The 19,141-nt window shown below is 42.8% G+C and overlaps 1 protein-coding gene across 10 annotated transcripts in view; it reads right to left on the reverse strand.

Annotated features, from left to right (window-relative positions):
• Positions 1–19,141, reverse strand: part of MITF (melanogenesis associated transcription factor) — a 112,781-nt gene that overhangs the window by 43,229 nt on the left and 50,411 nt on the right. For 9 of the 10 annotated variants that reach the window (XM_026074788.1, XM_026074789.1, XM_026074786.1 and 6 more), the window contains one exon: positions 5,334–5,580. In XM_026074788.1, coding sequence (XP_025930573.1) covers positions 5,334–5,580 — 247 coding nt within the window. The remainder of the gene's footprint in view (positions 1–5,333; positions 5,581–19,141) is intronic. The other variant, XM_026074783.1, reaches the window with a different exon arrangement.

Consider the following 19,141-nt stretch of genomic DNA (forward strand, 5'->3'; position numbering starts at 1 on the left):
CACGCAGACGTGGAGGTCAGCTGCCCACCAAGTCCTGTTCTGCAAGACCTGGCAGCGTTCTGCAAGTAACCAGATTTGCAGTTCTGCGAACCGAGGCTGGCCCTGCCTCTTGTTCCCCGATTCCCATCCGAGACTGCTCCAACGCATCTCCTCACCTGGAAGGCATACGCCTGCTAATAACGGTCACAATTTCCGTGATGCCACTGGTGAAAAGGACTGCATTTGGGGCAGGCAGGTCCAAGGTATTTAGGTGATTGTGTTATGCTTGTTCTGAACAACCATCTTTATCCAGAAGTCAGGCAAAACAATACAAACCATGCAACACAGATACAATTAATTTTTTGTACTATCTCTCAACAAGCAAACAAGCAAGTCTCCACTCCTCCACCTTGCCCACTTCCCTGAATTTCTGCAAGAAGTTTACTTTCTGGACTTGTCAGAACAGGCAAGTAGAGCCAATGAAAGTTCTGTAATAAGGTAAGACCTCAAGAAAATATGCCTAGAAAGAAACAAACAAAAAATAGAAACAAGTAATCTTCAAAGGAAAGCCTTAACAAACCACACTTCAGTTCAGACTTCTGCTATCTGCAGAGCGTCTTGAAGACCGATCAGAAAAATAACTAGAGGAACTTGYAAGTCCTGTTTGGGAGAAGAAGGCATGATGGCTGGTAATTTCAGCTAGCTTTAGAGTGACTCCTTTTTTACCTCTGGATCTTTTAAATCCTGGGAAAAAAAGTTTCTGTGTCTCTTCAAAGCACGCAAAAGGGTGGTGAGCCCCATACCGTCAGTGTTTCTGTCTGCCAACTGAAGAGGCTAAATCAGCTGCCTGGACTGATGGAGAATACTGAAAGTTACCCTGCAGACGAGGCTGGGACGTCACTGCCTGTCACGAAGGCAGCAGAGGTGTCATGCTGTTGCCAATAAGCTGGCCGGCAGGTAGACCCCTCATTTTACAGGAATCCTGCAAGTTGCTGGATGGGGAAGGGGGGCTGGTGGCAAAGAGCCACGAYGGACATAGTTGCTGGGCTCTGCCGATCGCATCACATCAGCAGCAGATGCTCCTCAAAGAGCTGTCAGCAGACGGCTGCCAGAACTAGAGGAGGAAAACTAATTCTCTGGTATCAAACAGGAAGACAAGAACAGATCAAGTCTGCGATGGCAAYGAGGAAGCCAATTAACAGAGCAGCTTCACTACAAACCAGCAGCGCATTCTGCTGATTTCTAATAGCCAAACACTTAATAACAAGTTTAGCCCCACAAGGTATGGGAGTAATAGCAGCATTTAAGAGATGCGTGCATGACAAGAGCAGAAGGACTAAGGCAGAGCAGCTCTCGGTGACGGCAGGCAGGGACTGCTGCCTGGGCTGACTCTGCTCGCAGAGACACCCCGCCAGCTCGCGGGGAGCAGCTCTGCGATACCTGCCGTTAACTTCAGCAGCGGGGCTTCTGCTTCCGCAGGCAAGGAAACCTGCTGCATACAAAAATAACTGCAAACAACAACAACAACAACAACGGGCCAGCTTCTTAATAGCAGATAAATAYACAAAGCTAAAATGCACCTGTATGGAAGAAGCCGTTCCATAAGAGCCTCACACTCCATAAACCAAGAAGAAGGTTTTTAAGAAGGTTTTGTGTTTTTTTTTTTTTTTTTWAAATACAAAGAAGTTATTTCTTTGTACATTAAAAATGGATTCCAATCCAACACTAAACAAGGCTCGGAACTACTCCAACAACCAACACATTTTAAGTGACATTCTCCTATTTCCAGGGCACAGCAAGAAACTGGACTGGAGCAGAAGCAAAGAAACTCAGACATCTCTGCAGCGTTAGTCCTCGGCTAACAACAGGAGATGGATGAGAAGATGCTCACAGCTAAACCAGCCTTAATGGCTGTGAAACCAAAATCTGCTTTGCAGAAGCATAAGTGAAATCCTTAACATATCCTCCTTTTGCTATTAGGTCCTAAGAGCTGTTGTTCAAACGCATTAGATCTATTCCTAGTCCACCTCTTAATTATGCTTTGCAAAGCAACGCAAAATGTAAATTCCAACAGGTCATTTCCTACCATGCCAAGCTACATTACTAGACAGAGTAATGATGCAATTAAAGTTGTTACTCAAGTAGAGGAAATCCTATTTATTCATATGGCCATAAACATACTGCRTTATGTAATTTTGAAATTCCAATGCAATGTGACATATTCATGTGTATTACTCTTTCTTTCCRTATTGTTTTTAAATGGACATCTTAAACATCTTAAAAACAAACAGAAAATGCAAACTCATTAACATTTTTGGCTTCTTTATAAGCTAGTCATTCCAAACTACCATCCTCCGACACGCAAGTATTATTCTAATGCTGCGAGATATGGGAGAAAGGACAAGTCGCAGTGTAATTATAAAATAGGAAAGGTGGACAAATTCAACTTTTTTTATATAGTGTTTTGCTAATATTTGGGGGGGGTTATGTTTTTAATGCTAAAAATCTTTTTTTCCCAGGGAAAAAAAGGTGCTATGTTTGGTCTTATTTTATTTGTGAAGTAATCATCTGCAAGGTGATTTTCTTTAAAACCGAGCTTTTTGAAGAACATTTCTGAAACTGTAAAAATCCCCTTTTTGTCTATCTCATTCTTTAAGGTCACTAAATCCAGATCATTTGGATAACAAAATTACCAATTGTAGTTCCCTATTCATCTAATAAAAGCTTCTGTACAGCTCTTGTACAGAAAATCTGTCTATAGCTTAAAAAAACAAAACAATTGAAGTATAAAAAGTAATTCTAGGGAAATGAGTTACTTAAGCCATAGCTGCCTGCCAGCCTATCTTGACTAGGAAGATCCTGAGATTTAGTGTTAATATCATCTTTCAAACCAAATGCCCATTAAAAGATAAATGAATAACTAAAATAAGTCAAAAACACATTTATGGGCCTTCCAACAAAATCCTAGTCTCACAGAAACAGTGTTAAATTTTCAACAAGATCAAGATCTCAAGCCTGGAAGTTAGCTCTGTTTTAGGATTTTTTGTTTTGTACAGAACTAGTCAAAATGGGGGTTTTTTGTTTGTTTTGGGGGGTTGTTTTGCTTTGGGTTTTGTTGCCTTTTTTTTTTTTTAACAGTAAGGATAAAAGACAATCTCTAGCAGCTTCCATCCATCAAATACACAAGCAGAAAAACTATGCAAAGCAGTCTCTACTCTCATGCGCAGTGAGAGAGCAAGAGGACTTTTTGGCTCATTAGGATTGCAAGAGGGTTTTTTTGTTTTATTTTGCTCATTTTAGCTATTACTTATGTAAATGCAGATGACAGGTATAAAGATGTCATTTTGCTCCAGCAGGTAGCTCGTGCCAACCATTCCCTTTAAAGTATGATCCTCTATTGCTAAAAGGCACTCGGTGCTAGCTAGTACTTTTAAGGGACAAGCCAGCTAAGCACACATGCACTTAACGCTTTGCTCCGCATGGTTAAGCGTACTGTCACTCGGGCCAGTGAAGAGGGCAGAAGCACCCTTCTCCTTTCAGGAGATTTTCTGCCCTCAGAAAAGGCTGTGGCTGCTTCTTCTGCGGTTCTGAACGAAGAGAACTGAGGTTCGAGTCCTCTGCGTGAAGTTCCCTAGCAATGCTCCAACAGCTCACAGATCCACATAAAAGTCCTAAGAAAAGCCAGTTCCTCGTAACTGAATTTGTAATAACTGAGCATCACCTTTCAACCACAGCTTCTTCGGCAATTTACGTCTCAGAAATAAAGGACTGCCTTCCTTCCCCTCTCTCACATACAAAGGTGGTTATAAAACAGGCAACGCAGAGACCATTACTAATGTCTCTTCAGGACATTACAGATCTTCCATAATGATTAAAAAAAAAAAATCCTAAAATAAGAAAACCTCTTCTAAGTTTTCTGAGAATGAAAAAAAAAAACCCACACAACTCATGGCATAACAGATTAGGGTGAAAGGATGTATTTGGTCTTTAACTAAAAATATAACATCTCCTTATTTAACCAAGTGCATTACAAACAAAACTATTTCATATTATCTGCACATCTGCTAGATCTGAATTATAACAACACTTATAATTAGTAAACAACGTTAACAAATTCAGGACACACGAATGTTAGAAAAAGAACAGCGTTTCGCAGGCACTTTCAAAAGTGTTCCTTATTGTATGCACAGGCATGCACACTCAAAATATTTTATATGTACATTTCCATTAAATATTAAATATGTAATTCAAAGTTCAACTGCCTTCTTTTTGCTCCTAAATCAGTCCTACGTTTTACTTATGATTTTGGTATTTCCACTTTTGCATTAATTCGGCGCTGTCAGCACAATACCATAATGCATAAACCAGTCATGCACAGATTTGCCTTGAAATATTGAGCCTGCAAATCTATCTCAAGACTAAATCTTTGAATGCATACCATTGATATACAGCAGTGAGGACAAAGTATAACAAGCTACTAAAATCAAGTTCAGCTAACTTATTTGGTAAGAGTATGCTTACCAACAGAAAACAGTTACTAAACATCATACTGTAATAAAAAGATTTAGCAATAATGTAGAGCAAATAGATTACTTCCCGAAACTTTCATGAGATATTTCTTCACATTTTTCAGACACTTTTTGCATTCTTTTACTAACACTTTTCCCATTGCTTTACTCTATTTGGACTTACCCTCTGTATGAAATTATCTCTTTTCTTACAGTTGTTCAACTTTTTCCCCAGTAATTAGCAAGCTACATCTCCTTTGACAGAGAAATACTAACAAGCTCCTACAGCTTCCAGTAGGACAAGGAATCCAAAGCTACTAATAGCAAACAAGTCATTTAAGCAAAAAAGGATTACGAAGGCTAGTTGCAAGAGGCTGGAAACTCACCCGTTTTTCAGATTAAGGCTTTCTGAGGAGGTCTTTTGTAATGAGTTTTGACTCCATTTTAAAAAACTATTTCATTATTTTCTTTAAAAGTGGAATATTGATTTGAATACTTATTAACAATTTTTTTCTTTTTGAAAATAAAAAAGTGCCAGAAACACTGTGAAAAGTTTTCCAAAAGGGAAAACAGGAGGGACACACCAGTTTTGTAACAAAACCTCCCTCCCGAGATCAGGGTTTAGAAAGGAGGGGGGGGAAAAAAAAAAAAGAAAAAAGAAAGTCACACAAACTAAAGGGCTTTCCATTCTTTGGTACCAGGATACCAAATTAATCTACAAATGAAGCCAGACTGCAGCTGATTTGCAAAGTTTAGCTGCCATAAATGCTTGCAACCACATCCGTTATATAAAGCGCATTCGATGAGCGAGAGCTACGAAAGGGAGAGGCGAAGACGCTGACGTACCTTGAGGACTTCCATGGGTACCTGAGTGGCGGGGGGCAGGCTGGTGGGAACGCTGACGTTGATGGCAGGTGTCTGGCTGACGGGCACGCGCTGCTGCATGAACTGGGCTGCTTGCTGCTTCTGCTGCTGCTCCCGCCGCTCCTGCTCCTGCATCTGCTCACGCATGAGCTGCTGCCGTAGCAAGATCCGTGAGGTCATGCTGGAGGAGCTTAAGGGAGGCTTGGAAGCGCCAGGATGCTCGGAGCTGCTGTGGGAAGACCAGAGACAGACGGCTCAGTTGCCACCATCAGTTCACCACTCCTGCGTGCGGGGTCCGCAAAGTTACACCGAACGCGGGACAGAACCAGTACCAACACGCTGCCCCGCACAAAGCGGGATTTGGAGCCAACCTGCTCCAGGTACTCAGCAGCCACGTTAGGCTGCCTTAACTTGACTGCCGCTAACCATTTCCAAATGCCAACATCCAGCTGTAAAGAGCTATTTACTGTTTTCAGGTTTTACTGCAAACATCCAAGAGAAAAACAAGCGTTCTCCTATTCCCATTTACAGACTACCTAATTGTTTCTTACTTCAGCTACCTTCCAAGAAATAACAAAGGGCTCCACCAACTCTAACGACAGGTATACTAACACTGCAGGCCTAACGATCCCGCTCAGAGAAAAAGACCAGGAATTTTACTACCTCTTCCAAGAAAGCACAATGTAACAGAAGTTCAGTTATTTTCTCCAAAACACTACCTCGGGGTGAGATGTGCTGGTGGCGACAATGTTCACAGCTAGAAACCAGACCCAAAAGAGCAACTCCCTCTTCAGGCCTACTCGCCTCCACTGAGAGCGATGGGATATCATCGCAGGCAGGATAAACAGCAGCAAGGGCTTCATTTCAGTCATACTTTACAAAGTATATTGGGCCAGCCAGAATATAACACACAGCATTTCTTAACCATGAGAGAGCCATTTCTAAACCACCGACGAGCAGAACTTTTCACCAGATAACACACGTGGAACGTGTGGCAGAAAACACGGAGTTTGCTATAAACTACAGGGACATTTTCTGAAACCATCACTTGTTAGCCCTCAAGAGTAAGAGTCCATTTCTAAGACACTTCTATTGTGTCACTAAGACAGAACAGTTAAGGTACCTAAATAACAAACTACACGTTCTCCAGGGAAAGTAAGGACTTATGCTAGAAGCTGGCTGGAATACGTGACTCCATCCGTCCACATAAAAAAGAGCTACAGCGCGTATAATCCAAGATATTTAGTTTCTGATCCTGAACGGCTGCAGCTGATTGGGTGAGAAACACGACAGCGGCAGAGCTCCTACAGGAGGGAAGGGCATATTCTGCTGTAATAACACACAGCTACGCCTGTGAAAGCCAACAGGAGCCACCGCTGCTGCGGGCTTGCCACTTCTGTTCAGGACCGAGGTTGAAAGCAGTTCATAGTAGAAATTAAAAAAATAAAATAAAAAAAAAAAGGTGGTGGTGGTGGTGGGGAAATCTACTTACTTTTAGGAGTGACCAAACTCTGCTTTTCCAGAGCACACACTTGGGGGGCAGGGAAGGCGAGGGAGGGAGGAGACAATCTTGCTATTTAAGACCTGTCAGGTTGAAACATTCACAGAGACACTGATCCTTTTGATAAAACAAGAGAAAACCTTTGTGGTGAAACTAATGCAGCTGTGGAATAATCGCACTAATTAGCCGCTCAAGACAAGTCATTGACTGTGATACTGGCAAAAAACCACCACCCTTTCAATTAACAGCCGAGCATTATCACATCTAAACCCAGCAGAGCGTTCCCCAGCCCCGCTGAGGTCTGAAAGCACATCTAACCCATTTGCACATTTCCACGCTGAGGAGGTTATCTGCTTCCAGAGCTGATGAAGTCAGAGATGAGCACAAAAAGCACTGAAATGCTGCTTTTAGGACAGACCACTGTGCGCTGTAGATGCCTGATGGTACCAAGCTGGCAACCCGGCAGTGCCTCCCACCTTCTCACATTTTGAACTGTTTCTCCTGCTCCCAAAGCCAGGTGTGCTGAAGAAGATCCCAGAAAGATTCTTCTCATATAGAAAAACTTTAGGGAAGTGAGGGAAGAAGAGGGAGGAACGACTTCTAGGGCCTTCTCAAAGGGTCCCTGCCAGAAATCTCATCTCACTCACACGACCGCTGTACCTACTCACGCCACATGGCTCAACATGTCTTTGCAGCTTTCTTCAGATAACTCAGGGGCCTACTGCTGGTAAAATTAGTTAACAAAAGCCTTCAAATATTGCATCTTTAGAGAAGACAATAATACCAGAAGATGCTATTCTGCCAAATTCTTCCCCAAAGGACGCAGACTCTTCCAGGGTCTATGTCTTTACCAATTCTGTCTGATATTCTAATTATTCACTGGAATACGGCTTAGATGTGATTAGCTATGTAAGGGAAGGTCAGACAATGTACTTTTTAAACAAGCATCAAAAGGAAGGCGGAGACTTATTACATCCACAACACTAGATTTTGGGCCCAGATGAGGAGAAAGAAAAAGCTTTCAAGGAAATTAGAGAATGTTCTGTTCATCCTTAAATCAAAGAAGTCAGGAATCAATGTAGTTGCAGTGTGATACAGCGAGTTCAGAAGATGCATCATTCTGTTATTTGCACGTATAATAATTCCACATTGTACAGAAGCCAGTAAGATTACACAAGAAAGGAACCACCCTGCGGTACAGTGCACACATTGGAGAGTGCATGCTAACAAGCGCTCCAGAGAGGAGACATTTTCTGTTCCCATTTGTTTTCCGGCCATGAGCAGCTATTGCCAAACTAGTTTCATTCCAGCTGAAACAACGGAGCAGAAGCCAACAGGTTGCTTCTCAAAAAAGTTACATTATTATGAGAGAAGGAAAGCCACTAAAACTGTTCACATCCTTCCTACTGCACATTTTGCCTTAGCACAGAAGAGTGCTGGACAAATGCAGACCTTTGCAAGCAGAGTGAATTAGTAGTTATAGCATGGAAGCAAGCAGTTTCCGATCTTTATGGTACTCGGGAGAACAGCACCTTCTCTGCTATGGCACAGACAACAGGAAACTGGATGAAGAGAGGGGAGACAGCTCTGTGGATCCGGCCACTTGCCTTTCTGACGGGCGGTAAGTTTTTTTTGCAGAACCTGTGCAGAACCGCATCGCACTCTGGCTACTTCAGCCTTGGTGCCACATTACGTTTGGGTGGCCAGAAGCAGGCTCGGATGCCTTGACTGTATGGGCAAGCTAGCGGTGGCTAGATGGCCACCATCAATTGCAATTACCGTTACATACACAGCTATCCTGGAGGCGAGCTACAGGCTTTACTAGTGCAGAACACGGCTAACACCTTCATCTGSAGGAGTTTGATACTGGAGCTCGCATAGAAAAAAGGTCCGAGAGCAGGCACCTGTAGCACCACAGCTAGGCAGCGAAGCAAGGAAGATGCCGCAAGCAGAAAACCTTGACTTAGTCTCCTGTGMAAGTACTGAGCAGACCACAATCTTCCTTGCTTGGAGAAGGAGGAAATCAAAATTGTTCTCCTGTACATATCCCAGGCCATACTGCCTAGAAAGGCAAAGAAAATCCATATTCCTTCAGCATATTTAATGAAACTGGCTTGCTCTTCTGAGCTACGCAGAAATTTTAGGGCATTCTTAGCAGCAGGGACACGCAAGCCCTGAACACAGAAGTGCTGGTAGCAACATGCTATCTGCTATTACTAGAGCAATTTTTATCATGCATCTGATTTTAAATAATGCTTTTATCTACAAGAAACATGTTCTAGGTCTGCTGTCTAATGCCTCCCTGCCTGACAAGATGCTCATTTCACAAGCACTGCAAATAAAACTGCACAAACAAAACAGTTCTTGCCACTCAGATTTCCTGTTATTTATCACCTGGGAACTGTAGCGCCCTTTCGGAGGGCAGGGCTGTCTCACCGCATTTAACACTTAAGTAGCATTCCTTCCATTCGCCGTAATTCACCGAGAGCAGCTCGGATCAAATGGGGAAATAGAAAACTGTTTGAAAACTCCCATAGGTATTTCATCCTCTAAGCCTGCCCCCTGCAAAACGTGCACCGTCTTCCCTCCCAATCTCCGCTCCTCGTTCAGCTACTCCTCCTCGCAACAAATCCCACGCAGCTGACAAGCTCTCCGAGATCGAACGGAAGATAGCATAGGTTTCATCACCACCTCATCTCAGGAAGGCAAATGTGAAAAGCCTTGCCAGAAACTCTGTTTCCCCAACAAAAAAGCTATTAAAAACACTTTATGCCAAAGGCTTAATCAAGAGAGTTTTGAAGATTCATACTGGTCAAGCTTCCTGGCCTTGCCGTAAGGCCTTTAAGTGCTGCTGCAGAGGCAGATATTCTGTCGTTACTGAGCAAGGTGAGATGTACCGTAGTGTGATCTCGAATCCAGACACACGGATCCAAAACTCATAAACTGATTCACCCAGGGATTATGTAAAGTCAGCAACGACACATGCAGCAAGAGCTTGATACATGATGTGATTTAGATACTTCCTGCAAACGTGGTTTATAGATATCATTTAATTGCTATAAATGAAACCGACTCATCCTTTTAATTGACATATGATTAAACCAGTTATCCATTAACAGTCTAATAAGCATAGTATAATACAGAATAAGAGTTATTAGTTATGAATAGCATGTGCAGATTCAATTAATCATGAAGTGATAACATTTTATTAAAGGAATTTAAATTACATATCCTTCACACAGATGCGTGGGAAATGTTACTGTATGTGTAAATTATAACGCAGATGATTGTGGCATAATAAAAGGCAACTGAAAAAAAACAAGTTTCTTGAATTTGTTGCTACCAAATTAGAGAGGCCAAACATTTTTGAACTTAAGCTACCTTTCCAGACACATACAGATGATTTTATTTCTGTCACCTTGGACAAAAAGCCRAACCAGTCTTTTGCTAGTCAATTTTGCTTTCAGAATCTTACAGACTGATTGAACAAGCTGTCTGGCTTACACATATTACTTTGCATTAGCTATATATTCTCTAAGAAATCTCTCCAAAAACTTTGAAGTGGAAAAAATGTTTCTTCAACTCAGCTTTACTTTTTAATTACTGTTTTTGAAAGAGCACCTTTTTTAAAGAAAAAAGCAAAATCCCTAATATAGTATTTTAAGACAAATTACAATAGTTAAAAATCCAAACCAATTCCTGAAATATAAAGCTTTTCCAAACAGTTCTTGACACAAAAACCTCTTTTCCCATCGCTGTTCTGTGTTCAGGCAACAGACATGGGATATTTTGCTTCAAACAGAATCCGACAAATGAGTACCCAAAACATTTCTGCTAAGCGCGCGCATAGCTGACCCACACAGAGAGGGTGATATCCAGGACAAGACATCCTGATGCTCTGAGTAGCCCAATAGCCTGAGAACCACCTTTACCTGCTGTACATAGAGTTTATAGGTACAACCATACACCTCTTTTCCAAGGTGTCCTGTAACCTTGACCTGGAAACAAAGCTCTTGAGAGCTTTCTTTGCTGTGGCATTTTTTTTTCCATTTATTTTGCTTTGTCTGAACTAGAATTTGATGAAGTTCCATGTTTACCATTTACAAAGGCTTGGCAACTCCCTCAAATCTCCCAGACACCCTCCCTCAAACACTTCCATACATCTTTCATGAACTATATTCCTTCTCCCTTCTTCTACGAAACTTTCTTCAAACAGAGATAAAGAATCAACTGAAATGCATTAAAACAACACCCCCCCCCCAGAAAAAAAGCCAAAAAACAAAACAACAGAAAATAACATCTTGAGAGAGTAAAGAGTGCAAGATCTTCTTGGCCACTTCCCACTACATGCCTAGAGCCAGCACATTTCCTCATCGCTCAGCTTTTTCTGGTCTCCTTTGAATGGGAACATTAAGGGAGTGGGAAGGTGATGGCTGATGAGCAAAGGGCTGGTCTGCTGGAGCTGCTCCCTCGYAGTCAGCCAGCACCCCATTTCATGTGCAGGATCTTTATCCACTCCATACAAAGTTTTACTGCRCTTCCTTTTAGGCAAAAGCACAAGTTTTACAAGACTGGAAGGGAAAAAAACATTTTTTCCAAAAGCACTATTGTCATGGCAAGATCTACTGCCCTGCTATAAGCACAGAAAGGGCACACCAGAGGAGGACACTGCTCTTCCTCTGTTCACCACGCTTTGCCAATTGCCTGTTAATGGGTTAGTCCAGAGAAATCAGCCAAGAAAAGCAGAAAATTCAGGACCTCAAGAAATCCACTGAGCTGCACCAGATCTTTGAGGTCGGAGCTAAGAAATAACATGACATTTAAATATTTGTGTTCAGTGCCTTATGCCTATCCCATTCATAGTTATTTATAGAGAAAAGAAAGCCATTCACATTTATGTATCTGACATTAGCAAGAAAGTATCTCTCTTGATCTTTAAAGCAAGTAGATTAAAGGTTGCCAACATTACAATTCAAATACTTTGCCCGACCTCCCACGGGCATTATCAGCCGAGTCTAACACACTTCCCATTCCAACGCTCCTTCTCCTCTAGRGCCACCACTGTTTCCCTCAGAAATAAGTGGATTTGTACAGACTCTGCTTTCAGTCTCTCCTCAATGAGGTGAAGCCTCAAAGATGCTTTTTTTTGTTGCAAGTACTATATACATGGCTGAAACAACAAAACCTCTAGCAGCACCTAACCCATCAGCTTGCATTGCTGGCTACTACAGAGACAGAGGGCAGAAAAGGGTGATACACCAAAAAAGAAGGCAAAAGAAAAATAAATGCAAGAGGAAGCCAGATATTTTAATAACAAAAAAAAAACCACACCGCACACACAACTCTTCACCCCTATATTCAGTCAAAGCGAGGAATTCAGCGCAGAAGAAAACTACTACAGCATTTTCCCTGAAGCACTTTGTACTTCATTCCTAAAACTTAATAATTGATTGTGGGTTGCAGTGACACTTCATTCAGCCATCCATTGGCCGGCACAGCTTAAAGTATCAGTGTAAAAAAAAAAAAAAAAAAAAAAAAAACCCACCACACTGTTGGCACCCTCTTATGTCCTTTCACGCCAAGGACAGAGCAGTAAACCGACAGAACTACATAAACGGTGTGGAGACCTTTATCAACCCTTCTTACAAAGTAAGGACCGTGTTTCAAGCCTCTACATTAAAGAAGGTTTCTGCCTTTGAACATGACATGCTGCCTGCTGTTTGACCTGCTTCATCATCAACGCAAACATTTCTCTCCCTCCAACGCTTTCTTATCCTGACCTCACCAGCTGGGATCTTCTCTCCTGCAGCAATACTGTCTGACCTAGGCAAAAGATGCACCCGCAGGACAACTTTTAGTGCAACGGAAGTATCTACCTGAATGCATTGAGAGCATCTGGTCAGGAAGGAAGGGAAAAAGAAGTAAGCCCTCAAGCACCCACCACACAAGTCTTAAGCAGATCAAAAGGCAGTTTTATAACTATCCAGGAGCTAGTGGTTGAATTAAGAAGAGAATGAATTTATTGGATACCCCCCGCCAAAAAAAGAAAAGAAAAAATAAACTTAATTTAATCCTCAGCTATGAATTTTCAATCCAGAACTACTAAATGGTATACAGTTACTTTAAAAAAAAAGAAAAAAAGAAAAAATTCTCTAAGTAGTTCTTCACCACTTAGTAGTTTTCCATTTTTCTTCGTCTCTAAAACACACCTTCACAAGCTGCTGAACATAATGCTTGCTGAACTTAATGAAAACCRCTCTCATGACCCAGGAGCACTCAGTAAATAATTATTAAGCTCTGGAGGTGGCTTTTGCATGAGTTTTGACTTAATAAAATGCCGTAAGTTGATTTGCTTGAATGCCCCTTTACTTGGGGCCACAGCTTTCAGTATAGCTCGGAAAGCTTGATCACCGCTAGATTAAGCGRCAAGGTAAAACTAAAGAGGTTCAGCCTAGAAGCTGCAAAAGTCACATTTTACAATTCTTTACTACTGTTTCTGTTCAAAGTGAGATGAATAACTGTAAACCTAGAATATCCTTGAAGACTTCTATATAGGCACTGGCTAAAACAATTACTATGATGCAACAAGTATTTTTATGCCTAGCCTTAACCAAGGGGGAGAAGGAGAAAGACGAACAGGGACAGGAGAGGGGGGACACCATGGGGAGCTCTATAAAAGAGACAGTGTTTTCCATGTGCTCCGGTGTTTTTGCATTGAGAAATAAAACATACAGGTCGGTGGCAAAAATATGACCTCTATGATCTTGTTACCTCAGCCTGCGCAGTTTGTATTCCACAAAAATCCTCCATTAGCCCAAAAGTGTTTGCTTGCTATGAAGTTTCAGAAGGACATAAAAAGAAAAAAAAAAAGAAAAAACACACCACAGGGGAGTATTTTATAAGTTTTCCCCTCCTAAAAAGTCGCTCTCATTATCTGGGCCCGTCAGACGCAGCTGCCGTTGCTTTACAAAAGATAATGACCAGCTCCCCAGCACCGTACTTTTAACTCCCAGAACCAAACCTCCATCACTACGAATCAATCACACGCTTTGCTCACGGGGCCGTCGCTCCAGCAGAGCGTCACTTACACACAGAAGCTTTCAAAGGAGCACGGCACGAACATCTCAACTCTAAGAGCTTCCACCTTCCCACCCTCCCACCCCTTTTCGTCCGAGGGCTTTCGCCGGACGCCTTGGCGTGAAAGTCAAGCGGGTGCCGGCAGGGCCGGTGTCTCCAGGGGCGGCTCCGGATAAGGCCCTGGCAACGCCAGTGCCCGGGGAGCTGCGCCGGCCRCCGTGCCGGCACCGCAGACCTGTTCAATCCAGCACCTACCGAGGAGGAAGGGGTGGACGCAACGCAAGGCAACGCAACGCCTGCTCCAAATAACACGACGCAACGGTGCCAACCCAGCCCAGAAACGCCAAGCCGGGCTCTCGCCAAGTCCCGCTTCACCGCACGAGCATCGCGCAAGCCACGGCCCCAGACCAACAGCTGTGTCACGGCAAGGCCCGCAGGAAGCAAAAATAAACGCCCGGCGGTACTGCGGGACTGAGTCATCAAGCTCCGATTTGTACCCGCGGAGCTGCGTTACGCGGCAGCCCCACGGACAGCGACGTGCGCACGGGAAGCCTGGGAGCAACGAGCGTCCGGATCAGTGCGGACAGCATCCATCCCGTTCGTTAATTAAAACGGGGGTGAGCAGGCCATTAATGCCGTCGGAGGAGCGGATAAGAGCTGTCCGTAACGGCACGGCTTTCTGGGGGTCTTTATCACCAAAGAGGCTACGGAAGGGGATGGTGCGAGACACGTCTGCTTCTGGGAGATTAACTCCTTTGTATTCGGAGCTGCCCCCGGTGCCACCCTGCCCCGGAAAGCCTGCGTGCGYGGCCGTAGCCCTATGGAGACCGCGATGCGACCACATAAACTCCTTACCTACCTTCGGCTCTGTTCAAAAAGGCAGAATATCCCTCAAGCAGAAAATAAGCAAGCAGATAAGATACCTATAAACACAAATACTTCAAGAATTTAAAGAGTAGCTGATGGCGTTCCTAAATATTGGTTTAGTGTTCTTCCTTAAGCTTTCAAAACCATCACAATCTTTGAAAAGATAGTACAGCAAAAAATAAAAAAAAAATAAAAAAAGCAGGGGCAGATTTGCCTTTCACTTGCAAGACCTAACAGTCACCTTGTTAAAAACTTTTTGAACCGTTTCAGACACTGCTTTTCTGTTATCAGTACTTAACCTTTCTGAAGGACTCCACATGCATTTGCAAAACATTTTACAACAAAAAGCCAGATAGCTAAAACAACGAAAACGTGATAAAATAAAAAGCAAGAAGATAACACTCCACTATTAACTTCTGTAGTTCCCGATTCTGTAGTACAGAATTTACCTTCTTTTATCTCGGTAAACAGAGAAGATAATACTGTCGCCATGGGGGAAGACGAACTATGATCACTATAACTACCCAGAATCTGACTTCACATCACTTTTTCATTACACCTTAAATTAGAAAGTGACATTTTGTCACTTTACGCAGCAGGTTTGCAAGTTTGTTCACATAGGCAGCCTGGCTGAAAACGAGACTCGACACGTTGCACGTTCACAGCTTCTGCCCTTCRTTCCTCTACACAGGATCTCTCCGAGCTAAAAAGCCACCACGCTCATCAAGGTTTACAGTAACTCAGTAATTCATGATCTAAACCCTCTGCTTGGCCTAGATTTTCTGCTTACCAACTTCACTTGTTACGCTGGTATTTAATATTTTCCAAAGAACATAAGGCAACTCTAATCTCGTCTCGCACAAATGACACCCTCGTTCTGGTATGCTGAGCAAACAGGATCTTAAGCGGCAGAAGAGAAAGTGTTTATGGAAGATTTGCTTCAAATGATTAAAGAACCCCAACAGTCATAACGAAAACCACAAAGTGAATTCAGTGCTCCATACGCGATGGGTCTGTGCTATCAGTATGTATGACTTATTCATTCCAGTGAATACTACATTGCAAGGGGAAAACAATCCCCAGCACATTACTGGGACAGCTCTAACATTCAAACCATCTTGGAGAGATATTATGCAAACTTATTTCAGTCTCTAGCTACAGCTCCAGCTGTTCATTACAGGTCCTGACCAGGGAAAGTTTAGCAACTTTTCCTTCTAATAAAGCAACTCCAGACTATAGAAACCAGAATTCCTCAGTATCTAAGTTTTAAATAAATGTCAATGTTAGAGTCCTTAAGCATTGTTTGCAGCTTTTAAATACATTTTTGACTAATGGTAGAAGCAGCGGGGCAAAGAGGATGGTTTATCATGAAGGCTGAACTACTGCGGTGGGGGAAACCTTCATTCAGCAACAAGTTACTTTACCTACCATCTAGATATTCACACTGCAACTGTGATTTGCAATTATAGGACAGGAATATTGGTCAGTCCTGCTGCCTCACAGCACTGGCAGTAAGGTGGGATCCACTCCAGCTGCCCATGTGAGAAAGCATTACTGAAGTTCAGAAACTTGCTAACTGAGGCAAAGCAAAGCGACAGTCATTCACTGGAGGAACTGCCAAGCTTCAAACAGCTACTGAAGAGATGGTCTTCAGTTCTCCTGCTTCAGCCACTTCACATGACCAACAAAATCTCCTCGCGCAGGGTCATGGCTTCTGGAGAAAACAAGCCCAGCAGGCCATCGGCTAATGTTCGAATACTGCCACGGGACCAGCAGCAYCCTCAATATAGCCCCATGCTGCAATAAGGTCCCCCTTGTCCCAGAGCCYGTCCCCTTTCCCCCTCCTAAGGCTGGCCAGAAGGCTGCCTAGCTGAGCATCCTACCTCCAGCAACAAGGTGACCAGGGAGCAGTAGAAGAACAAGGTAAGCACGTAAGGAGACTTCCCCAAGTAAGTGTCCAAATCCCAGCCATTCCCAGTTCAGGGATTTCCCAAAACGGATATGGTTTCCGTGCACTTACAACACTTAAGTGTACTCTATGGGTCATGTCAGTCTCACCTCAGATCCTGCTCTGAGCTAGCAGCGATGGCTGGGGGAAGTCAAGCCAAGTGTTGATTAGAGGACCTCTTCATCTGCTGTGTAACAGCCCTAAGCTCTATTTTAAACCCCTGACATGTATGTGAACTTCAGTCTTTCACAAAAATAAGTTGTACTGATTTAAAGGTTGGAGTACTGGGGAATTCAAGTCTCCAGGGCCTCTGCTGGCAGTTCCCCCTTCACTTCTTTTTAAAAATTCTGCATCTTGTCTCTAGTCGAACTTTCATGAACACCAGGGAGAGGGAAAGAAGAAAATAACTATACAAACTAATTATACTCAGGGTCACATGTAATTTAAAGAAATACCAAGCCAAAAACATGATACAGAATGAAGTCTCATTTAAAACAAGAATATGCAAGCAATGTTTATACATCCTAATTTTGCAAAGTGTCAAAATACATTTAAAAAAAAAAAGATTCCTTTTTTTTCCTCTATTCATAAAATACAACCCTGCTCATACACTGCTTTAATTTCATTTTGGAACCATCCTCTTCTTCTGCATTTGTCCTGTGTTGTATATAAAATATATATATATATATATATATATATATATATATGCTCTGCTCAAATAGAGGGAAGGGAAAACACCCTCAGGAAGAACTTTATTCTTGAATCAAATCAAATTTTTAAAAGTGAATATAGCTGCTGCAGTTTTAGACAACCTAGAGTAAAACTGTCCAGCATTCACCATGTTTTGCAGAGTTTCACAACAATTAAGTGAGATATGCTGTCCATGTGACTYGCTCAGCCACATCTTTGGTAGGAATACCACTTCTTACTTTCCAAAATACATACAGGTATGGATTTCCTTCTGAAAAAAGCAGCCAACTCAAAARYTRYTTACACAGCYTTTGTTAGTCCTTCTTAATATCTTYTGCATTGCCAGAAGTATACCACTTGAATAGCTATTTCTATTCAAAGCTACAGCTGTATTTGCTGGGGAACTACTGCAAACTCCTGAATCATGTAAACAGGGGAAAGAACCAGAAAATGTTTCACTAGACTCCGAAGTTCATATCTGCCTTAGTTACTGTGAAAAAGATAAAGGGAAGCACTTAACTTATAGTCTTTGCAGGATTTATTAGCTATAAACTAAGTCTGAATTCCTGCAACAGGGTTTTGTTTAAATTAATGTGGTTTACCTAGCACTCATGGCAAAGTACCTGTGGTACCAACACCGTGGGGCAGCAATTCACAAGTTCGGTTATTTCAGACTGCATTAGATGACCATACAACGCTACGTTCATCAACCAGGTTGACGATCTTGCAGCGAAGCCTCCTGGAAGCGCCGTACGGCTCCCGACCTGCCGGCGCCCAGCCGCCGAGGGGAGCCCCGCTGTCCCTGAAGAGCCCCGCGATGCGGCTCTCGGCCTGCAGCGGTCGTAGCTGCACTTCTGCGCAAACCTGCTGCCCAGAGCCTAACAGCCCTGCGGTCTCCTCCTCTCCTCCCTTGGCCCACAGAGGTTAGCACCAGAAACCAGCCCCTTGCTTAGGCCTACTGCTTGAGACGAAACCAATCTTAACACAAGGATGTGGATTTTGCTTTGCTTAGAAATGCTGTTACTGACTACTTATAACRGAATTAAAATCAGTGCTAACCCCTATACATACTGTGCTACATAATAGCTGTTCACAGAAAAAGGGCATCAACTGACAGAAAGCAAAAGCTGCTCAATTAACACTTGCAAAAAGTGCACGTTATCCCATTCATGAGTTATCCAAAAAAAAAATCAAAACAAAAAGAACAAAACCGTGTCCGGACTATGGAAACCCATCAGCTTTAGGATTTCTTCACATTTTGCTAGCTTCCAGACATCCCGTTTCTTGCTTTCATACACTAGATGGAGCTTCGTCTCCTGTTTCGCCCAGCCTGCCGACTAGAGTTGTGCTACTCGCAGATTCTCACGCATTATGGATAAAAAGGGTAAAGAGGCAAAGGGCAAAACACTAACCTCACTCAAAATAAATGAAACACACAAAGCTGCTTCATGAACATCACGCTGTCAGGTGGGGATCTGGGCTTTACCTGTACCTGAACACTGCTGTGCAGTTTTCAAATAAAGATTGTAACAACTCAAAATCCCAAACCATGCTGCAATTTCTACCAGCCTTCACTGTGTCTGTAAGGCCCTAGTTTGAGTTCACACCTGAAAAAACAGGATTATCTTGCTTTTTATCCCCTCATAAAGGGACAACATTTAAGTTCATTACTGAATTACACACCTGAATCACTCACTAGTTTTCCAG

This window comes from Apteryx rowi, unplaced genomic scaffold (assembly GCF_003343035.1).
Source record: "Apteryx rowi isolate R43461 unplaced genomic scaffold, aptRow1 scaffold_4, whole genome shotgun sequence".
NCBI classification, from domain to species: Eukaryota; Metazoa; Chordata; class Aves; order Apterygiformes; family Apterygidae; genus Apteryx; species Apteryx rowi.